Raw genomic sequence first — 24,341 nt, forward strand, 5'->3', positions numbered from 1 at the left:
TGGTCCCCTGCTCCTGGATTCTTGTTGTGAGAAGATGATTTAATTGGTGTTCTGTTGAACATCTCAAACTCCCAAGCTCTACGTACCAGGCTCAGCATCTTTTGAATGTTAAACTAAATGGGAAATTTAATTCCTTAAGGTGCCAAATAATATTTTGTTACTAGAGTATGCTGAGGTCCTTCAGGCCAGAAACAAAAATAGGTCAAGTTCTCATTCTGGTGTAGCTGGCTCCATCTCTGGTTTGTTCATTAAACATCATGGAAAAATAAGTGACCTTTCTGTGTTTTCACAACCTGTTTTTCTTGCAGCTTCCAAGGAGTCTGAGCGCAGTGTCTTTATAAGCCAGAGATGATGAGTACCTGTATGTTTCAAAGCCACAGATTTCATGGGCAACTTCTAGGAGTGTGGAGTACCCATGCGGCTGGTGTGTCACAGCCACAAAAGTGAAGTGTTTGTATACGTAAGCACTTTTGTTTTGGTGGTCGTGCAGTGTTGCAACACCAAATACCTATGTTTGCTGCTCATGAATGACCAGCAAAATTCCTGCTTACGTAGTTTCACAATCTGTTCCTTATGCCGATTTCTGCTTTTGGCTGTCTATTAAGAATAAAGGGTGGCAGATTGCTTTTTTGGCATTGTGGCCAATCAGATTTTGCAAAAACTAAGAAGTTCATGCCATCTTCAGAAATGTCAGACCTGTTCCTGCTTGTGAAATGCCTTATAACTAGCCTGACAGAAAATGTTCCTTCCCTGCTTCTGTGATTTCCACCCCCTCATTCCTGGCTAGGTTTTCATGTTGGAAACACTCTGATAGGTCTGGTCCTGTTAGTGACTTCTAGTAGTCTGAGGAGATCCCCGTGGCTTGCCAGGTAGAAGACAATCATGATGAAAAGTATTAAAGTTGAGAGCCAAGAAATGGAGTGAGTAGTACTAAGTGAGATGATTTTTAGTAGCATCTTACTTAAAGTACTGACCATTGTGTAATAACCATCTGCCTTTGAGTTTCAGGTGTTGAAATGCAATAGTCCCCAAATCAGAAATGCAGACAGGGTTATTGCTTAGGTTTTCAACCAAGAGGAGAGGACCAGCTCAGCTAGCTGGACAGAGGGCTTCTACCAGCACAACATACTTTTTGGGTGTCCAGGACTGATGAAGTGGGGGAGAGGTAAAGCTGCATGGTTTTGCCATGGGCTAATTGCCTCAAAGGGTCATGCTCTTGCTTCATCTAGTGACATGAGTGATTCTCACATGATGTAGCAGTAATGCTTGCAGGGTAAGGGGGAACCAGCTCTGCTCTGAACACAGCAGGTTGCCAGCCCAGAGAGCCAGACCCAGATGGTGGAGGGAGGTGGCGTGATGACCTCCTGGCCACACTAGGAGAAAGTTGCTGCAAGTGTGATGTTGAAGCTGTTGTGGCGGAGTTCCTTGTCATACTTGAAAATTCTTCCCACCATTCCTGCCTCTTGCATCAATCTGGGGTTCGTGTGAAGACAAAGCCCTGTGTGGATGGTGGCACTACAGTTTGTGCACGGGAAAATGGGTGTCTGGGTGAAGTTAAAAATACACATTGCTGCTTTTAAATTATGTTTTGCTAGCTCTTGACTGACAGAGTTCAGCAGTAAAGAACTCCCTTACCTTCTGAGTGTAGTCCTGGCTTTTCAGGTAGTGAACATAGCAGAAGGTTTTAGACTCACAGCCCAGGCTTAAATCTGTTCTAAATAAACCCAAAAAGCTGGGAAGATGGGGGAGCTCAGGCTTCAGTTTGTTAACCTACACTGGCAGCACCGCTTTAGCTGATGTGCAAGATGGTGATCCAAGAGGTATTTGCAAGGATGTTGTAAAACTGTGGATCACACTAGACCTATCTACCAAGACTTTAAATAAGTTTTCCTTAATGAGCCTCTTGTTTCCAACAAAGGCTTGAACTTTTAGCATTAGTACTGGAAAATGAATACACTAGGATTTCTTTCACCAGTGTCAAAAGCTTATTTTTTATTAATGCATTGAATTCTACTGGAATGTCTTCAAGGATGCTTGGCTTAATGTTCATTTTCCCTTGCTGCAAGTTTTTATTACTAAATAAATAAGAGCATTTAGTATAGCTATAGGCCAGGATAATTCTTCACAGTGCATTGCGAAAACATGGTTTAAGTTTTGGCTTTGAGTCTGGGAGAAGGTTTGAATAAAGCGGTACCTCACTTCCTGACAAAGCTTAGGGTATTCTGAAGACCAAGTGAGTCATCTGTAAATCTGCCGTGGTTTGGTGATGGTGATCATGGCAGCTGGGAAGGAGGTGAATGGCAAAATAGGACTTTTTAACATAGTCATCTACTGGTTGTATTTTTTTACTTTACAAAGTGGATTTGTTTACTATTTAAAAAACAAAACACCAATAACCCACTAGTCTACATTGTAGCCAAACATTGGCTGAGACTGTCCCATGCAGTCTTAAAATGGTTTCTAATTATTTTCTCACAGCTTAAAAAACTGATGCTGGTTAAAAATGGGTAACATGATTTTGTGACTTGAAATAAAGGCCTCAATCTGTGGTAATTCATTTGGAACACATTTAGAGTAAATGCTCCTGTTGATGTCTGGTACAAAATCCTATTTACTTCAGTGGGTACAATACTTTTAAAGATTTACAACCTTATCCCAAATGTTGCCATGGATTTACCAACCCTATACATTTGATGGAGCAAGGGGTCTATGGAGACACTTTAAAACATGACTGGAAAAAAAATTTGTACTGTTGGCAGGCTTGCAGAAAAAGACTGAGATTAATGCTCAAGTTAACATGAGGGACATAAATAACAAGCGTGTCCCCTTACTAGCCTGCAAGGGGTGGGATCATGTGCTCATACTGACTGAGGGAGCTATGGACAGACCTAGCAGCAGCATCAGCCGAAAATGAGAGAAAGGGGTTCACCTTGGGGAAGAACCAGGGAGGCAAAACTCTGTTGTTTTGGTGATGTTTGGTTTTTTTATGGTTTTGTGTTTGTGTGTTTTGGTTTGGTGTTTTTGTTGAAAATACATTGAGTGAACGTTCCCGAAATACAGTGTCCACTTCCCCAACTCTGGTGGTTGGGGACCTACTTTTTTTACCTACCACCATCTATCTGAAGAATCATAGTTTTATTTTTCTGAGTTTTTCATCCTTGCTCAGCCATGCTTTAGCTGTTATGCAAGTACACAATGAAGAGGAATGCTTTTCCTTCTGATGACCCTATCTATCAGGTAACGGAAAAGCTGTCTGTCTTGTGTGTGATTTTGGGCAGTTTGTAGGACTTATGCACCAGACCTTGGCAGAAGAAGTGTTACAGTAAGCTTATCCCAAGGGCAGCCTGTTGGGCTCTACAGATCTTTGTGACTCTGCAAGCAAGAGTTGCAGAAAGAAGAGTGAATCTGCAAATTTTCTTGGCTGTGAGTCCTCAGCTTCTAGCTCTGGTGTGGAGCAGTAGCCCTCAAGCTGAAGGGCATGGAGCAATACCTCAAGGAGGGAAGAGCTTCACCCCAGCTGAGGCACCAGAAACTAAGAAGTGACTGCTCTGCTAAGCAGTAGAGTGCAGTAGGGATTGCAGCAGAGAAGTGATTCTCCTGTGAAAAATCTTGTGTAGGGTTGCAGAGTCTGGTTGGAGTGAAGGGGACCATTCTGACAATAACTACAGTGCAGGGGCTCCAGGCAAGCCCAGTGTAATAGGGAAGCAGCCAGGGGTTACAGGATTTAGGAACAGGTTAGGCTAGATCTTGGATGGAGGTGGTGGAATTTAAAAAAGATGATTTTTTTTTTTTCCCCTAAAGAAATAGTTGTTATGGGCTGCTAGGCTAGGGACAGATGGCAGCTGTTGAGGGACTTGCAGGAGGTATGGAAGGTGGTGTACTCAAAACTGCTACAGGAAAAAGAGTTGGACTAGTTTAAAATGTTAGAGCTATTGGTGTGCAGAAGTGGTTGCTTAGCTTCATCCAATGGGGTAGATTAATTTACATCTCTGTGTTAGATCACTGTTTTCAATCATGATTTAAATGAGCAATCAGGAAATCTGATTTAAGTTAACTTACCAAGTTTTTCATCTGTAGTCTAGTTACTTTTCTGAAAGCCTTAGTGTAGTCTGTACTGCCACAGCTACTCTTTGCTAAGATAGTGAATATATCTTTCTATTTAAGCAAGTATGCAGTTTACCATTTGCTTTGGTTAATATATTTTTTCCATTTTCTGTTAAAAAATGATGAATGGTGCTTTTCTTATTTGCCTGATTAATTTTTAACTTCTGATTTTCATGAGGCTACATTTGGATGGAAATTGGCGTCCAATTATTGAACAAAACCAGCATTTAAAACTGTTTTCATTAGTTAAATGTGCTGGATATAGACAAAAATTCCTTATCAAGCCTGTTTTGTGTTTAAAGCATACTGATTTTTGTAGAAAAAAAGCAGGTATTATCAGCTGTTTATGAACTGAATTGTTTCTGGTGACCATGCTCTTCAACAATGTTTCTCAGAACTAAGAAATCTTGGTTTCTGAATCTCTGTTTCTGGAGCTCTTTTTAATTTTAGATTTTTTTTTTTTTTAATTCTAAGAAACTAAGTTCTCCATCTGAGTGAACATCCTGGTGTTGTCTAACAGTGTGCCCCAACTATGCGAGACAAACTTCTCTCCTCAAAGCCATATACCTCAAGTATATGCATGCCTCCCGCCCCACCACCCAGAAGAGTATGTAGTTTGCTTTATACTGTTTGGACCTGTTCAATGTTAGGGTGGACTAGTCCTGAGCCCATCCCACAAATATTGCTAGAGCAGAAGGGGTGTTCTGCGCATCACAAACCTCTGAGACGGTTACTCAGGAATTAGGGTGGACATATGGACCATACACCTTTGAGAACCTAGGTTACTATTTTAAAAGATTTTTTTCCACATTTCTGTCAGTTCTCAGTCTGGTTTTGAATAAACTATTTTCTTATGTGGAGGGAAAATAAAGTGAATGGGGACGAGGAGAAAACTGCAGAGAATTCTCTATGTACAGGAGACCTTACTGTTGTCAACAATTAGTTGATGACTAATCCCATGACTTAACGAACATTACAACTTCAGTAATAAATGCACACTAACATTTAGACTGAAAAGTATTTAAATTTATAACTATACTGTTAAGGCCCTTAAAATTATGAAGTAAAGATGATGAACTGCAGGATGCTCTCTAGAGTCATTACAGACATTCATTCTCCAAGATATATATACACATATATATTCTAGCTTTTAAATTTTAAGTATATGTTTAAGCGAACTTGGCCTTGTTAAGGGAGTGAACATTGAAGCTCAGATTCCACACAGTGGGAAATTAGTTCCCTAAATTTAGTGCTTCTAACATATGTTTAAGATCTAGGAATCTATTTCTGATATAACTCATGCTAGAAGTTCCTGGAAAGCTCTATGACTTATGTGGCATGGCATGGGGAAGATTAAATTATAGTTGATTTTCTTCCATCCTAAGATCCCCAGAAGCATCTGTAAGATTGATGGGTGGTGTAGTCATTGCATTACGTTTTGATGTGTTTCTTTTGGAGTATAGTCTTCCAGTAAATACAAAAGGATTTAAAAATTATTGTGGGTAAGGAGCTGGACAGATAATAAATTGAACTTGGTGTTATGATACTCTCTTAAAAGCCTTAACTAGACTTTATTTTTGCCAGAAGAAAAAAGAAAGAGCTGTTGTTTTTGATGTTCATGCTTTAAAACAAATCAAACGGTATGTTTTTTTGAGTGGTTAAAAATCAGTGTGGGTAGAGAAATGGACATAATTTCTCTAAATCCTGCATGATGTTATACTGGACATGAATTTAGTTATGTGTATGCACCAATGTGCTTCTGCAGACAAGAATTTGAAAAATGACAATGCATAAACAGTTCAGTATCGAGAGATTCTCCACTGTTCCTTAAACATATATCACTATTACACCAAAATGGAAGTTTAATATTAAAGAACCTCACTCACACAACAATAATAAAAAAGTCCTTTAGGAAAAAAAAATTTGAAATGTAGCAACAAATCAAAATTATGAGGGCACTACAGTGAGCTGACTGTACAGTTGGAAAGACACATGTACATCTTCTGTCTTTCATTGCCTTTGCTGCCCATGTTTCATGTTTAAGGGTGAGGCAGCAGAAAGGAATTTCAGTGGTGAATTGAATCTAGCCAAGAAAGTGGCTTGAAATCAAGCTTTGGGAAGAAGAGGAGAAAACTGTGCTGCAGGCAGATGGGCAACAGAGGGAAGGAAAGAAATACCTGCAAACAAAAGTAATGAAGTTCGATTTGTTTCTATGGTGGAGAAATGTGGAGGTGGCTTTAGGTAGAAGCTGTGTAAATTCTTGAAAACCATGTCGAGTTACATGTTTGATTTGTAGCAGTGTTATATGAATTAGCTGGAAAGTTTGTGTGCATTAACTCAAAGTTTAGCTGCAAGAGGGTGGCTGGAGTTGCATGTGGGAGGGAAAACTTTGGCAGGGAACTTCTGCTGGAGCATGTGTGGACAATTGAAGGTAGGGGTCAAGGAGATGACCGAGCTAAGCTGTCTGCACCTGGATTGGAAAGAGAGGTTGCCTCTACACCCAGTGCAGTTAGTATGGGTCTTTGCAAGAAAACCAGAAAAAACCCAAATGCCTCATGAATCTGTATCTATTTAGAAACGTTTTTCTGAAGTGGAGAGACCAACCAAGTACCGGCAGTGGCATTTCCAGGTTACTGGAAATCTTGCTGTTCATTTACAATGAACATGTAAAAGGACTCACTATGAATACACTCACAGGATACTTGTAATAATAGGAGGAGAAAATGAGTAATTTTCTGGAAAGCGGTTTAACATATATACTGAAGTGACTGGTATCTTTCATTAAAAATATGTAGCTTCAGGGTGTAGTTTTGAGGTCATTTTAAACTCATCTGTAGGCAGACTAAAAGGGGTGTTCCCCCCTTTTCCCATGCCTTGACCTAATTGTTGTTTCTTCCTCCCTTGTTCCAGGACTGCCGCTTGGTTGGCGCTCTGGTTATTTGGGTCAGGGACTCGCTGCCTGCCTTAAAAATCAGCTGGATCTGCAGTCCAGCTGGCCACAAAGCCCACAGAGCAGTGGGGAGGCTGGGTGTGGAGGGCTGCAACCTGTGTCCAGGGAGAACGTGGGCTTAAACCAGCATAAACTGACTGTGAATCCTGATGCCTTGTATGTGTGAAAACACAGGGTAAATTGTGCAACTGTTGCGATCACCTAAAGCGACTGGCAGAATGTGTTTCTATTCTCAATATCCTATTTTGGGGTTTCTTCACCTGGTACATGGAGCTGTGCCTGGAATTTGTTTCCCCTGAGGTTACAGTTGACTTGTGTTTACCAAAAATAAAGTGGTAAAACTTGGAAACGAGCATTTTGTTCTGATTTGTTTACGATTAATGCACTGAGACTTTGCTTCCCCTTGAAAGAAGTTACCTAAGAATAAGTGGAGATAGCTCTTTTTATCATATCGCAGCAGCTTTTTTGCTTTGTCTTGCATATAGAATATCTTTTTCTGAAAATATCCCAAAGCTGCTTCGATGACGTTCTGTATGTGGGTCTGTATCCCTAGCAAAATATACAAGTGAGCAAACCTAAGTGAGCACAGTTGGTGCCATGTGCACTGATTGCTGGTGCTCAGGCTGGTCTACACAGTGGGCACTGAGAAAGTGAGGATGAGGATGGCTGCGTTGTCTTCAAATACCTCTGCAGGTAAAGGGACTGTTGGCTTTGTCTTGTTCAGAATGAGCAAAACAAATTTTGAAAATACATGAGGGCTACATAGAGGAAGAAATGCATTAAAGAGGCAGGGAGGTCTTAAATACCTCCTAGTTCAAAGAAAGGCTTGTGTGAAATGCTTTTGAGAAGTAACCCTGATGTAAATGGATGGATTAATGGTACGGTGGTGTAGTGGGTACTCGGTGGTGCTCTGTTAGTCCGAGATGAGCTCTTCTGAGGCTGGTAAAATAGTTATGGTTTATTGTGGCATATGTGACCCTGCGGTTTGATCCTCACTATGCAGCACATAGAGAGGATCTCAAGTGTTACGTTGTGCTGTCCAGCTGGGGCATCTGCTTGAAAGTAATAGGAGGCTGCGGTGGTGCCTGATATCCACTGGGTGCAATGTTAGGGTCCTCTCGCTTTTAAGAATGCCTAATCTGGTGTTTAATTTATTAGTCTGCTTGAGGTCTGCTGCCAAGGCTCCAACTGTTGCATAATGTTACACAGGAGGAATTGCTGGCAGTTTTCAAGCTGGCTATCATTCCAGATCACTCCCACACAAAGGAAATTGTAGCATATATGTAACTCTGAGGCTTTTTGTGCTGCTCTCAGCACAATCTAAAATTAAAAAAATAACTAGGAAAACTAGAAAGAGTTTGCCTGCTCAGGCTGTAGCCCCTCTGCATGTAGCAGCCTCATCTGCAGTGTCTTGCATGTGGAAGAGCATCCAGACAGTGACAGGTAAGAATGAAAGTCTTGCAAAGAAGCATCACCTCAATTGTTTTTAAAACTCAAAACATTAAAATTGCAAGTATTTTATAAAAGAATCCTCTTTTGGCTCAAATGTTCTTTCATGTTCTGTGAATTTTGTGATTCCCAGAAAAAGCCAGACCCTTAATATTCAGACATCACAGGGCATCACAAGATTTCCCCCCTCATTTCCATGCATGCCTATTCCATACCCGTTTTCCTGTCAGTCTGATTTGTAATGTTCAAAAACATTCACTGCATATTTCCTTCTTCCCCACAGCAACAGCCCGAGTCTGAGACTGTTCATCTGTTCATCCCAGCCTTGGCGGTTGGAGCTATTATTGGCAAGCAGGGACAGCACATCAAACAACTTTCTCGTTTTGCAGGCGCGTCTATTAAGGTATTATTACACTGACTAACTTTTTGTCTATTCTACATGACACTTTCAGCAAGTTTGCACAAGCTGTGTTTTCATGAATGTCCTCCCCCACTCTGTGCTTAGAATGTGATGTGATAAATGGTACATTTGTTTATAAATCATCTTTTAATCTTCCTTGAGACAAGATAATTAGAAGCATGTTTTCAAACGTCTCCCGAGGTGTGAAATATAAGCTGCGAAGAAAACTACTTTGGTGGTCTCGATTTCTTAGAAACAGACTTAAGTCTTAATGATGCAGTGCTTAAAGTCTTTCTTCTTGCTTTTGGCAAAGTGAAAATTGGTGAGGTAAATTCCCCTTCTAAAAACAGCAGCACAGGTGAAGTCTCTTAATGCTGTGGCCACTCTTGCGCTTTTCCAGCTGGATCGGTCTGGGCTGTCCAGTTCAGATGGCTCCACTCTGGAGCGTTTGTGTTTTAAATCACCCAAGTACTCCAAGCTCCTGGGGTCAGTCAGTCAGTTCTTTAACATCATGTTTACCTCTGCACCCTGCTTTAACATCCAGTTGTTTGTGTGCTGACTGCCTCAGTGTAGCTAAGAACAAGACGGTTTGCAGAGATTGACCTAATGTAAGCTTAAGTTTGAATTTTAGTCAACTTGGTGAAACCTTCCTTGGCTGTGTACAGCAGTTAGTACCAGTTGCAGTTGTAGGAAGGCCCTTGGGTTTCTGCTACTGATGCCACTGTAGCCACAAGTATCTTCTCTAGACGCTTGAGCTTTTGTCTTGTAAATAGCCCGTTCTGCTCTTCTACGCTGTAAAGATAATGTTTTGGCCAAAATTAAAAAAAAGTACAGCGTATAGCTTTGTGCTGTTAGATTGACATTTTCCTGCACAGATGAAGCAAATGGTTTCTCTCAGTTCTCTTTGCTCAGGAGACGTGGCCTGTTCAGTGAGTGCTATGGCAGGGATCTGCCAAAGGTCAGGGGCAGAGGGGCAGGAGCTGGCTATGTGGCGTTGAGCTTGGTGAAGGCAGTGAGGCTGGGCTTGGCTTGGAAGATGTTCATCTAAGTGTACAGAGAAAAATAATTGGGGAACCCTGATGAATGAGTCTTGTATGTGGTTTGCTGGATGCCGATCCGTTTACTGGTCAGTCAACCAACTGTCACGCTGCCCAATTCCATCCTTTACTAAGCAGTACGTTAGTTGTTATACTATGAAGGTGGTTTACGTTAGTAGAGCACTAATAATAATATTTTTAGGGGAAAACATAGAAGAAAGTGAGAGGTGCTGATTTTTCTTTATCAAATTGATCTTGCATGGAGGTGTGATATATCACATGTATTTCCTCTTTCTCTCTCCATTCCCATAGTTTGCCTCTAAAGATTAAGTGGTATATGGAAGGTACTGCTAGATGGAGGGAGAAATGTGAAATAACCTCAATCTCCAAGAACCCGTCCAAACTAGTTCTTTAGTTGGTCCTTGGAAGACAGTTTAGTGGAAAGGGAGTTTCCCATGTTTCTCACACATCTGGCTAACAGTGGCCTCAGGCTTCCTCTACTGGCTGGCACCCCTTTACCCAATGCATTTAACCTATCTGTATTAATTGAAATTCAGTTAAAAGTTTGCTAAAGCTCTGGTCTTTTGTTCCTTCAGTAAGAATAAAGTAGAGATGATTTTTGTGGAACTAGATTAAATCTTAACAGAACTATACAGATACAGGGTATGCTTGCTAAATTGGGAAGTTGCATGTATGCTTATCAATTAAAATAAAAATGCAACTTCATCTGTAATCTGACAGAACAATATGGAGCAGCATGCTTGCTTCCATGTGAGTGTTAAATATGAGTTAATAGGAACTTGTTCAAAACTTCTGAACTTTCCTCGTGTTGACCACTTGCCCATTCTCGTAGCTTTTGAGCAAAATAATAAATTATAAATCATCAAGGAATCTGTGCTTTTAGCTAAGAGTTGGAGGGGGTGCTGCCTGAGTAACTTTTAACTTGCCAAACAGTAGCAATTGTACTTTGTGGAGGAAGTAAGTCTTTGTGCATGACACTCTGAGCTTGTTTTGAGTTGTGATGTAGATTGTTACAGATGAAAACATTTTACATCCCCGTCCACTTTCTTTGTGCTTGTGCTGAGCTTTGTAGATCTGATGAAAGTTGTTAGCCACAAAGTAAGACTAAAGAAACTGCAGATGCACAGGAGTTCCACACAAGGCTGCGGTGTCCAGCCTGTCACTTCAGAGGTACGTGTGGCTGTTGATGAGCTCAGGTTGTGTCCCTGTGCTGGGGGTCATTGCTTGGTAATGCTGGCTTGGTGTGGGGCTCCAGCAGATTGAATTATTCAGCAAAGGAGCCAGGCACAGATTTCTGGGCTCTCTGCTGCCCACCCTGTACTACAGTGTTGGGACACGTTGGGAACCATTGGCATCTCCTTGGTTGTAAAGTATTCCCAGAGTAGCCCTTCCTGTCTCTGAAGGAGTTGGGGTGAGCATTATATAGGTTTTGGGTGTATGAAGTTGTCAGCTTGTGACTTGGCATAGGGAAGACCAGTTGTTTTCTGGTTAGAAATTTAAAACTATTTCTCTCAGAAGTTAAAAATTCACCACTTGGCTACTATTTATATATAACTCCTCCTTCCAGGAGCAGACAGACAAAATTAACACTGAAGTCCCTTCAGACATTGAAATATTAGTTGGTACATGTTTCTTTCACAGCCCTCAACCATGTTTTACTCCAGCTGCTGAGAACAGGACAGTCTAAGATAAAAGCAAGGAAAGAAATGTCCCAGAACATTTAAATATGTGTAAGATGTAACCAAGGCTTGAAAATATTGAAAAATATTATTTTCCTAAAATTCAAATAAAGGCACTGGTGTTCACTAAGAAAAAAACACGAGGTGACTGAGAGGCAAGCTACAATGTCCATTTTACATGAACGGCAATTATCAGGCTGAGCTCTGTTCAGTCAGCTGCCTCCAAATGTGCCTTGAAATTTTGCCCCTCTAAAATACTTGTGTTCCAAAGAGTGAATGGATTTAGTCTGTGCTTGCCCTTACCACAATGTCATGTCATATAAACGTACTGCTGTAAAATGAATGTGTATTTTTAGATATAGCCAACTGGAATGCAGAAATTGTATGAAAAATAAATATGCAAACAGATAACTAGTCTGTAATGTATTCTCCATCTTAGGGTACGATATGAATAATTATATAAACTTTGGTTAGCAAAATTCTTTAGTGAAAATGATGCATGGTGACTGGTAATTTGTCTGAAATAAACTACAGCTGCTAAATATGAATAACATCCCTATGCCAACAGCGAAGATGAAATCCTGTAGTGTTTAATATATTGCCCATTCAACAGCGGCTATGTAATACTAGATGCAACAATGGAAATGTCAGTTGTGATAAACAAAAGATTCATCCAGAATGTCAGAGGCTAGTTTGAATTATTTAATACCACTGGAGTCTGAGAACAACACCCACAGAAATCTTACTTTTGTGGTGACATGAACTGCTTAAAGAACCTACAGGCATCTCTGCCTCAGCTCTAGTGGAGCTTAATTTTTATGTGGGTCACACAAATAAATGTCTGTAGATACAAGCCCCTTGGAAACTGCGAACTCATTGTCCAGTATAGAGGAATGTTTTGTATCTGATTAGTTACAACAGTAAAGTGATTCTTCTGTTCTCGGGGGGATGGATGCAAACTTTTGCTAATGAGCAAAACTTGTTAGAAAGACTATTTAAGTTAGTGGGTAAGCATGAGAATCTTGGTCTATTAACCATACTTGTCTTTTTGAAGGCTAGATGTCTTACATCACTCATAGCCACATGAAAATGGCTTGTGGGATTTTGCCATATGTGGATGAGTAGCTATGCCTTTAATTTTCAGAAGTAAATTTGCTTACGGTTTAGCCAATTTCTCTGTATTTCATTATAGCTAATTAATGCACTTTAAAGAGAACAAACCCGTCATGACTGAAGTGTAATGCTGCTGCTGTAACAAATAATTTTTCATTCTTAAACAGAATGTGAGACTGAAACAGGGAGTAGGTGGCTTTAAACTATTCCTTCAAAAGACAACTACCAAAAGCTATGTTTATCCATTCCAGATTGCCCCTGCTGAAGGACCAGATGCCAAGCTGAGAATGGTTATCATCACTGGACCTCCAGAAGCTCAGTTCAAGGTACAACATACGAAAATTTGTCAGTCTGTAGTGGCCTTTGGACTATAAGGGACAACGTTGAAAAGACGACACTTGGTTCCAAGCATCATTTTATTCATAATTCTAGTAAACACTTGATTTTTGCTTTCCTTTTGCCAAAAGGTATCTCATATGAATATGAGTAACACAGTACTATTAGAGGCCATGTTCTGGTCACCTGAAAACTGGTGGAAGTTTCACATAAGTTAGAATGAAGTCTAGGATGCAAATATGGCCATATTGCATTCCTAATTATCTTTTTTATCTACCAGCACAATAGTTCAGTTTTTTCTAGCCTGTCTTAATACATAAAACAGTTCAGTGTGTTTAATTGAAATAACAAAGCTGACAAGATGAGAGACTGAGTCTTCCCAGGTTACTGTTGCATGCCAAATGGAAAATGCTTTTTGGGTAGCTCTACAGATAAATGCAAGATTTCTAATTGTATTTCCACTACAACTACAAGGAGATTCTCAACTTGATTATCCCATTTGGGTTCTGATTGAGTTCTGGAGTGGCCTTCTGCCTTAAGTGCCAAGGGATAAATCTAGTTACTCCAAAAGCAGTTGACCACGTTATGAGTGATGCAGACAGCTCAGTGCAGCAGCCTGGCCTCATCACAGATGAGGCCCAGAGCAGGTAGAGAGTCACTTTGAGAGTTCGTGTCCTGGCATTGTTCTCTTGCCTGTTCTCGTTTTTGTCTTTGTATTTTTGCTTCAGGGTGTCTTGCAAGAAGGAGGTGCACAAACTTCAGGCATATCTAGAATCAGTTTCATTAATGCCTTTAGGAGTTTTGGAGAAGTATGAGGGCAGGTATTTTGCAGTGGCAAACTAGATGCATTTGGGTAGGATTATTGCTCAGTTGCCATATACATTTGAGAAGCTATTGAAGACAGCGCATAACTTAGAAGCTCTGCCTCCTTGAGGTTTTCTGTGCGCATGTGGGTTTGGCCATATGGCATGTTCCACATATAGGGTGTTCTTGTGATCTGGGATCAGCACAAGGTCAGATTCTGGCTACCTTTTCTTTTCATCAGATATCAGTGAACTTACCCTCAAGCAGTAGCAGGCTGAAATAGATTTGGGCATCCCTTACCTTGACTTTTCATGTAGGCAAAGGCCTTGTCCTCAGGCTTCCTCCCTAAGAGAGGCTTGAAGTCCCACAGAGTTCTTTTGCCAGCTCTTCTTCCCAACCTGGATCTCACAAGAAGGAAAGTCTCCCTTTTCTGTACCCCATACGTTGGTTAAAACCACATTGATCAGTCACTTCTCTATACTTGGGCTTCTGCTTGCAAAGAGGGATCAATGTGCTAGCACAGCCGATGCTCCCGAGTATGCTGGTCTTGAGAAGGAGAGGGGTTATCCCTCAGAGCGTCCTTCAACTCCAGTCCTCGTAGTTTTTTACCACTCTTTGAGCAATGCCCTCTTGACTGAGATGGGTAGAGGCAGAGTTCAGTCCTTTCTTTTATCACCGTTAACCTGAAGCATGCCTTACAGTCAGGGCCAAGCCTCATTAAAGCTGTACTTAAGCTCTGTTTAGGAAGGGTCTTCTCTATCTTCGAGCATAGGCTATTGCTTCTTAGGTACTAAGAAGGTAACCTGGGTGCACAACAACTCGAAGAGGGAATAGCTGCTGCTCAGATGAGTAACCAGCTCTTGGAGAAGCAGCGTCATCCCAGAGCCTGTGAGTTTGGCATCCCTTCCCTACTACATTGTGTTCTGCTGTCTGTGATTCATGTCCGTGGTAGCTGCAGTGGCTGCACCCCTTTCTTCCTCAGCTGCAGTAGCCTGAGGATGTTGTGGTATGCAGGGCTATTTATTAGCAAGGCAACGGGAAGAGAATATGCCACTGTTTACAGCCTTTGCTGCAGTGCTCCCTAGAGTTTAAGCGTACCTGTGACACCAATATTCAGAGATGATCATGTTGCCTTGGATCTTGGGCAAGTGCAAACAAAATGGAATCTAGTGTAGACAACATATTTCAGCCAGTATTTTACTGTGAAGGAGCTGCAGCCCAGTTAGATTGTTTCCTCTCCTTAAAGATTTTTTCAAGAGCTGAAAGATTTGGGATGTTGGAAATACCTCTACTATCTTTTAAAAAGTCAACATCTCACCTTGCTTTATAGTTCAGCACCTCTCCCACTGAGGCTGGCAGCCTGTACAGGTTGTCAAGGTGTTATGCACATGAAAAGCATTGCTATTGAAATAAAAAGGGCTAAGCTGCCTGCTGTCTGTCTCTAACAAATTTGGAAACAGTTTCAGAATCTCCAGCTCAAGATGATGGCTGGGGATAGTATTTTATCTGCTCTTGGCAAACCCTTTTGAAGTGTTTTCCTGGAGCAGGAATCTCTGCAGGGCTGTTGATGGTGTCAGAACGTGATAGTTGTACTGCTTTGGTATGGCTTTTTTGTGTAGTCTTTTGTCTCACCGGAAAGATGATAGTTTTTGTCTTCTGTGACAGGGTCCCATGACCTGCAGTATCCCACCTAGGTCAAAGCCATGTGCTACAGATTTTTCCATACTCTTCAGGTGGAGTCTGACTTACCGAAAATACTGAGTGCTTTCAGCTCCAAGGTCACAAAATGTCTTTCATCTTACACATTCTAGAGTAGCATGAACTTGAGTAGGCTTTTAGAACATGAGCTAGAAATAAGATAAACTGCCACTATTTAAAATAATTATCACATCATGCAATCTTTTTGGACTTTTCATATTCCATTGCAGTGGTGGCCTGTATGATGGCTGATTTAGCATGTACGCAGTGACAGGGCTGGTGAGCATGGTTTAAGGAAGGTGATAAAGAATCTGAGCTGGAAGGGCTTTGTGTTCCTAGGTTTATGGCTTTTACAGAACATGTCTCTTCAGTATCTCAATAGAAATTATTTTTTGATGCCTCTAGAAGACGCAGAGTAGAAGATGTGGTTACCATCTCAAGAATTCGCTGATGAACAGCAGGACGTAAGGAAATAAACGTGTTTAAAAATCAGCAAGATTCATGAGCTTAGTCTCAGTGGACATTCTTGTTACCTGGCACTTGTGTCTTCCCCGGAAAAGGGAACTGTGTGCTGGAGGGAGTAATACTATTCCCACGGTGCTATTTAGATCTAGGCAGTTTGATTTTTCACTTCAGAAAATTGAGCGAGCTCAGATTTATTTATTTTTAAATATGTTGTAATGGATTGTAAAAGGAAACTGTTTGCTGTAATTGGAGTCTTTACCCCATGACCTGTTTGGGGTGGGGGGTGTGGGTGGCTTTTTTTTTCCCAGATTAGCATCCTTAAAAGAATGGTTTCTGAGCAAATTAATTGCATTGTGCTTCTGGGTGTAATAAAAAATGCTTCAGCTAGACAGTTCTTCTCTCTACCACTCTACTTCTACAGAGATGCAATAGTTTATTTTAAAAGCAGTATTTCTACCAAAAAGGAGAATAATAATGATCTCTCTTAAACTGCTCTGTGATTCCCTGGTGTCATGCAATCTTAAAGTTGGACAGTGGTGCTTCCTAGTTTAGTACAAAGACTTCTTTTAGAAAAATAGTTATTGTACTTATTAGGGAAAATGCTTTGTCGAGGGTTGTGTACTGAGAAGTCTCCATTCTGTGGAATTTCTTGAAGTTAACTAAATTTCAGTAAGCGCATTCCCTAACTGAAAGCATTTTTGCAGGCTCAAGGGAGAATCTATGGAAAACTTAAAGAAGAAAATTTCTTTGGACCTAAAGAAGAAGTGAAACTTGAGGCTCATATAAAAGTGCCATCCTATGCTGCTGGTAGAGTTATTGGTAAAGGAGGCAAAACAGTAAGTAGCTGAAGTAAAACTTCTAGTGTTGTTCAGTTATGTTTCTTATTTCAGCATGTATATATGTAAAAGGCATAAACATTTAGCTAACTAATAGCTAATTCTTTGAAGTTATGTTAAAGCAGGTGCTATTTTCTTAGCTGTACTTGTTAAGCCTTCCTTTCTTCTAGCATGGAGTCAAGAGAAGCTGATCTCAGAATGTTTTATTTCACCTAAAAAAAAAAATAGTCTAACAAAAATCGATAGTCCCAGTCAGATCTGCAGGGCTTTTATTAACAGAAATTTAGTTCTTCCATTTAGAATGAATACGTTCCCAAGATCTCAAGATCTGCTTCTGTGAACATAGCTTATACCAGATTTTTTTGCAAAAAGATTAGTCTAGTCTCATTTAATTAAAATCAAATCCAGTATGTCCAAAGGTGGCAATGCTGGCCAAAACGTGAGTTAAAGCATAATTTCTAAATAACCGGTAGGAAATTAAGACTGGTTCCGACCTCAGTGTTACCAAAAAAAAAAATGTTTTTTTTCCTTCAATGTAATTGATGGCATTTCTTAGGCTCAGTTTGTTGCATGAAATAACATCACTGAGATATTCCAATCCTGAAAAGATGCTGGTACTCCAGTATTTTCATATGGTTGTAAGTCAGGAGCTAGTTGATCTTTGTGAAGAAATGGTTCAGTCTTGGGTCTCCCTCCTTGATGGCAATGGGGTCTTGAAGTTAAGTGTCAGGAGGGAATGTGGCTTTTTTCGTTACTTGCAGTGGTAAGAAGTTTAAGGACAAACGTCTCTGAAAGTTGTTAATTTAAAATACTTTTAATCAAATAATGCCATGCATTTCTAAAACAAAATGAGTGTAAACGGGATAAAGACTCTAACCTTACCTCTACTTAACACTATGGAAGCAGATATGCTACTGAAAATAATTTGGATGCTTCTCATTGTTCTGTTTGGAGTTCTCCATCTTGTGGAGGTTTTTCAAGGAAAAATGTCTAAATATCTTGACTCTTTTTTTTCTTCCATACATTATATACATTGTTTGAGTTTTCTGACCTTAAACTTGTAAACTCAACTGTAAACACCATGGCATCTGTTTGCTTTTTTAAGTCATGTATTTAACACCTTCTGTGTTTTGTACTTAGTCTTTAAAACACTTCTACAAACCTAAAGAACTTGATGCTAATTTATGTTAAAGACACCTTGTGGAGTGCACACTGCTGCACAAAGATGCTTTCTGTTAGTGGGTTTCTTTCTTTAAACATAACAAAATGATGATGTTTCTGTGGTCAGCAGTATCTTTGACTCTTGGTGGTTGTGGGATATTTGTTTGTTTAAGATTTTCTGACTTGTACTATCTATTACAGGTAAATGAGCTTCAGAACTTGACAAGTGCAGAAGTTGTAGTCCCTCGTGACCAGACACCTGATGAAAATGATCAGGTGGTTGTGAAAATAACTGGTCACTTCTATGCATGCCAGGTAGGAGGACTGGAATGAATTTCTGTATTACCTTGATGTTGCCATGGTCTTTCTTTTATATCCACGTGCAGAGCCAAGGGATGGAAGATTTTTACCCAGGATACAGAAAGCACTGCTTGCCAGGCTCCTCTAGTTGTCTTGCTGCAATAAACTTTCCTCGTGCCTGTGAGAGATTTACAACAATATTGCACTTACATGTGTAAAAGAACCTCATTAAATTATCCTATCAATATAGGTAGGCTCTGGCACTGCTAAAACTTTCAAAGAAAAAGAAAACCCAAGTTGTGATTGGACTGAAATTCAGATGGAGGGGTGATACAAACCCATCTCATAGTACCTGGCAAGAACTGCATCTATATATGCAGTTTGTCCACATCACCCAATCTGTTGATTTAATACTAAAAAAAGGATTACAAGATTCCTTCCCTCATACCAGCTCCTTTTGATACTTTGCTACAGGTGACTTGTAGTTCAGAAAGGAGATAGGAGGGCTGGCAAGTCCTGCAAATCTGACCTTCTGGATTCCCTGGTGTATAAAAAAAATTGTCCACACTCTGCTAAAAGAGTGGTTCTTATAAAACATTAGTATCTCCAGAGGAGTAAAATGAAAGTAGCCTGCAGCTTCGTTAATCTTAATGTTGGTAGTCATCATGCTATGCTCATGCTTTCTAGATTACAGATGTGAAAACTGGTGATGCGGCTAGTTGTGGTAGGCAGAAAAAGAAGAAAAATCAAAAATTAAGTTGTCCATCATGACTAACCCCAGTGTATTTTAACTCATGAGTAATCTTGTTAGGAATTTAGTTATTCCATATTTTCTTAATCCCAGCAGCATCTATAGTCGGTTGTAAACAGCAATCACTGCAGCATGGCACCATGATGAGTTGTTTCTTCTTTATGTCCTTCAGCTTGCTCAGAGAAAAATTCAGGAAATACTGGCTCAGGTAAGAAGGCAGCAGCAACAGCAAAAAACATTGCAAAGCGGACAGCCTCAGCCAAGACGAAAATAAAGGTTTAGGAAACGGCCCATCAGAGACAGATGCCAGACCAAAGACAGACTGTGCGACAGAGAGACGGGTGGTGAGCACCTGTTGAAGTTATATGCAGAAGATCCACCAAGCCAATCACCTGTTCGAGGACCAGGCAACCGTTGAACGCTGTCTCTGAGAATGTATTCTTTAGGCTCTCTCAAACTTTTGAAACCCAGCTTTAAAATAAGGACCCCTTCACTTCCCTTTTGTTCTATTCTCACAATTTAACATAAACTCGTTAGTCTTTTTTATTGTTCTTATTATTCCCCAACAATTTTAGAACTTGGTTTAATGAAGCTTTCTCTTCTGAGTTCACTGGTTTAAAAAAAAAAAAAAGAAAAGAAAAAAGAAAAAAAAAAAGAAAAGGCATTGCTCTTATAGGTCCAGTTGTAAAAGAAGAAACACATTTGGAGGGTGGGATTGTGGGTGGGCTAGGGTTAGAGCAAGGGTATTGACAACAGTTTAAGTGTTAGTCCCAATGTTGAAATAAGTGGCATTTTTTAAAAAGAATTTGGTTGCATTTTTACATAACACTGCCATGAATAACCTAAGGGAAGTGTTGAATGGTGTTGGCCAGGGCATAAAAAGATAAATATGCATTTTACTAAACTACCTCAGGCATTTAGTACCTCAATGAGAAATTGTTCCTTTTTTGCTTTTTTTTTTGGTATTTTGTATACTTTATAAAGCTAATAGTTCTTGAGCATTTTATTTTTTTAAAAAAAATTAAAATTTGATCAGCCACCAGCCAGGAGTACTACAGACTTCACGGGGAAAAATATAGTAGAGCACTTCTAGCTGCTGGCTGATGGGAGTAAGGTGGGTGAAAAAAACATAGCCTCAGATTTTCTGAGGGCTTCAACACCATCATTTGTTTAAAAAAAAAAAATTCAGTGAATGTTCAAAAGATAGTGAATGATGCCAACATTCTGATAGCAGCAATGCCGTTTAGTTTTCTTTTAAGATGGGATGAAAAAGTTTGTGACGGTACTTTTTTGGGAACAGGACAAGGAAGTGATGGCAAGAGGCTGGGGTTGGGGGAAAAATTTAGAAGGCTGCAAGAGGCTGAATTTTTTTTTTGTGCTACTTGATTGAATGCATGAACCCTTTGTGCCTTTGACCATCACTACCTAATAATGCTACATTTAACCATTTGCAGCCCATTTGGACTTTGCCATTTTGTTCAAAGAGCAAGCTTCATCTTCAGTTTGATAGAACACTTGATCTGCTAGGGCATATTTGAGGCCATGAGGGTCTCTGCTGTCTGCAGATCAGATCATACTGCTTTCAGTTACCACGATGGGGGAAGGTCAAACAGTGTTTGATCACATTGAAAGATAATGAAAGGCTAAGTTTACATATCCAGCCGCTGTTATGGGCCACACTAAGCCACTTTGAAGGTTTTAAAAACTATTACAAGGAAAAAAAAAAAAACAAACAAACAGAAAACAACCACCTCTCTAGCCTGGCTTGTAATAGATGCAGCAGGATTTATGCACGTTCTGCAACCAACCATTAGAGAAGAAAAAAAAAAATGTCAAAAGGCAGGGATAACAGGAAAGTTACCAAATTTTTTAATTTCCGAATGTAATTTGAATGATGATTGTGGTAATAGTGACACATTCAAGTTTCTACAATAAACTTCAGTCTACCTCAGTTTAAGAAAAAAAAAAAATGTGGCAACACATGGTGCATAAAGACTGCTGTGTGTGTGTGTGTGCGCGTGCGCGCCTGTATGTGTGTGGTCGACAGAGCCATGCTATTACCTCTGAACCTTTTTTGTGATGTTTTTTGTGCATGAGATGATCAGAATCACCATGCTGCACTGATTTGAGGGGCACAACGAGCAAAAACATTTGTTTCATCATTTTGTTATCTACCTCTTAGGTTCATGTTGAAATAGAGGCATTACTACATAGACTAGATAATTTTCCCAAAGATCATTGTTGTACAGATTAGGTAATTTTGAAAATGGTCTGAAGTGTTTTTCCTGCATCTCTTCTTTACTAATTGGTTTAAAAACCACAAACTTATGTTGTAGTTTTAGCAAAGAAAAAATGAGTTTCTTTTCCTTTTTTGACAGTGACCTTCATCTAGCCTTTAGGAGAATTTTTTTTTTCTTACAATGAATTTAAAATTACTGAAGTATGAAAAGTCATAGCATCTTAATTTTTGTTGAGGCTTAAGTCAGTCTGACGTTCCTTTCTTAACATTTGAGAAGGATTTGACTTCATTATTTTCCATAAAAATTACTTTACAAATAGGCGCTGCATTTACATCTGCTGATTTAAATACTGTCATCTCTCTGAAATTTCTAGACTTAGTATGGTAAATCATGTTTTTCTTTTCAATTGAGACTTGGTAATTTGGAGTATTTGGGAATAGCTAGAAAGTAAATACTGTAAATGATTTCAATATCCACAAGTATGGATCATTTTTCATCTGTAATGTGCCCCCCAATGCAGCTCCACTTGCCAGATGCCTCTGAATGGAATAAAGAGTTTAACTCCTATCATCAGATTAAAGTTGTGTGGTGTTTTTTTAAACTCCTGAGGCATAGAGACAGACTGTTCTAAGTATTTGCGGTGCTTTGAGCAAGTTGGTTTTCTGTCCATAATAACAACTGGATAAGGATGAACAGTCACCCACAGGTATTCCACAGCTGCGAGGCCATCCAGCAGCCAGGTTGTGACGTTTGCACTGCAAGCACGTGACTTCCGTGGCTTGTAATTCATCTCCCTCTCATCTTAACAGTGCTATATGGGCTGTAGGACAACCTATAGCTCATGGCTGCAGTCTCATGAGCTCATTTAGGCCAGCTGCTGTGAAAGGGATGTGTATTCAACAGTCCTGACCCAGGGCAAACATGAAGGAATCTTTAACAGCTTTGAAGCAAGATCTGTGCTGCAGTGAAACTTTATTTTTGGCTGCTTTTTACCCAGTCTTTACTTTGACGCTGTCAGTGTGGTGAAGCTGTGGAATGATGCTTGGATAGGCAGAACCAGTCAAACTAGCAAGCCAATGGGATGGCAACCACTATCTTGCTGCTACCACCACCACCCAAACGCACACCACTTGCCAGTGAGGTGGTATTGCCTCTCCATATATATCCTTGTTAACATTACTTGCAGTAGAAATGAGATGAAATGTTTAACTGAAGGCTTTAGTGTGAGAGGGAGGGGTTGGGGAATGAAGGAGTGTTATGAAAAATATAATTCTGTATCCTTTTAATGAGGAGTGGAAAACCAAACTTGTTTACCAAACTCTTGCACCCTCCCACTTGTCTTCTCAAGCTCATTTATTGGGACCAACCAGCAGAAAGAGGGAATTGAAGATATGATGTCTGTAGAAGACACTGCATAGGACACTGCATTTCACAGGGAACTCTATAAGCTCATTTTTCATGCTAATATAGAGCAATCTTCTCAGAACTGGCATCCCTGCCATCTGAGCAACATAAGAAGTTAAGCCTTCCTCTGTATCGCTGGTGCATTTGTGACAGCTAAACCCCTGACCATTTTAAGCATTTGCTTAATCATGATGCTTTTATTTGCTTCTAACCTTCCAAAGCTTTTATTTGTAAGCTGCAATTTCAAAGGCATGCGCTCTTTCTATTAGTTTCCATTAAATGAAGCATGTATGCTGTGCAGGACAGCATGGTCTCCTCATGGTCCTAGGGCATAGGATTTTTAAATGAACATGAAAAATTGTGGAGTAAGCCCTCAAGCTGGGCTGTTAACAGAGGTGTTAGCTCAACTGATGAACACAAACACTGCTTGGTAACAAAGTTACTCAAATGCAGTGCAGGAAACTGGTGAAATGATGACAAATGATTCACTGACAAAGGTTTTGCCCTGATAATTGTTTCTCCCATTCATCCCACCATCAAGGGATCCTCCACAGAGCCAAATCTGCATGTACCTCTGTACAGGATGAATCTACAGACTCACTGGACAAGCTGCTCAGTATTTTTGTTTTACACAGAAATCACCTGATTAGTACAACTGAAACCATTCCCAAATATTTTCCTTCCAAAAAGGGTTTAACGTTGCACAGTACTGATTGTTCAGACTGCCTTTGTTAATTCCTAGGTCCCAGCTTTTACGAAGGTCAGGCCAAAGTCTCACCAACTGAGGCAGGTAACCTGGCTAGGGGACCACAGTAGCTCAGCACTGATTACAACTGCTTCTGTTAAATGGGGGATTAGGAGATTGTTCTCACTGGCAGCAATCAGAGGATGTTCTATGTAACTCCTTTGCACAATGTGCTTTGTCAGTAAATTCACTTATTTTGTTTATTTTACTCTTTTTTTTTTGTGTCTCTTAAGTTCACTTGATTCTTTTTTTGTGTGTTTTGTCTTACAAACTAATAGCCCTTTCCAGCTGCAAGAGCCCTAGTCTGTTTACACGGAAGCTGTTCCCTACCTCTTACTGTTCCTTTCTGGGTGCTGCTTTTGTTACTGTGCTCTTTGAGACAGGACACGGTGTGTGGTTCTGGTCACTAAACGTGGGTTCACATAATGGCCAAACATTTGCCAAACCTGCCTCCATTCAGCTAGTATTACTTATCTTCAGCAGCAGGAAAAGGCAAATTGTTTCAGGGATGATCCAAAGTTAATGCCTATGTATCCCTCCTAGGAGGAAATGCCTGATTTAGAACCCACCACTCTGCAAGACAGCCAAGGTTAGCTTCGCCCCTGTGGATTACTTATTGCCAAGTATCATTAAGCATTTTGAAAACCTTTCTTTGCAGTCAGATTTACCACCTTTATTTTGTGAGCAAAGATGTTTCATCTGTATAGTTTAGCTACAACTAATATCAAAGAGCAGGTGAACTCAGAGGCAGTTACTCCTGAAAAAACAGAGCCTAGACACAGCAAGAAAACATGACCAGTGTGAAATGGAGAAGGCTTTTGTTTTAAAAACAACCAACTGACCCAAAC

General features: G+C 40.1%; 1 protein-coding gene across 1 annotated transcript in view; it reads left to right on the forward strand.

The window, feature by feature from the left end:
• The window catches only part of IGF2BP3 (insulin-like growth factor 2 mRNA binding protein 3), a gene marked incomplete at its 5' end in the record, with an annotated part of 45,554 nt that extends 23,630 nt beyond the window's left edge, over window positions 1-21,924 (forward strand). Inside the window, 5 exons of the mRNA XM_010297170.1 lie at window positions 8,787-8,906; window positions 13,005-13,079; window positions 16,761-16,892; window positions 18,255-18,368; window positions 19,277-21,924. Coding sequence (XP_010295472.1) covers window positions 8,787-8,906; window positions 13,005-13,079; window positions 16,761-16,892; window positions 18,255-18,368; window positions 19,277-19,378 — 543 coding nt within the window. The remainder of the gene's footprint in view (window positions 1-8,786; window positions 8,907-13,004; window positions 13,080-16,760; window positions 16,893-18,254; window positions 18,369-19,276) is intronic.
• Between the last annotated feature and the right edge of the window lie 2,417 nt (window positions 21,925-24,341).

This window comes from Phaethon lepturus, unplaced genomic scaffold, assembly GCF_000687285.1.
Source record: "Phaethon lepturus isolate BGI_N335 unplaced genomic scaffold, ASM68728v1 scaffold9571, whole genome shotgun sequence".
In the NCBI taxonomy this organism is placed as follows: domain Eukaryota; kingdom Metazoa; phylum Chordata; class Aves; order Phaethontiformes; family Phaethontidae; genus Phaethon; species Phaethon lepturus.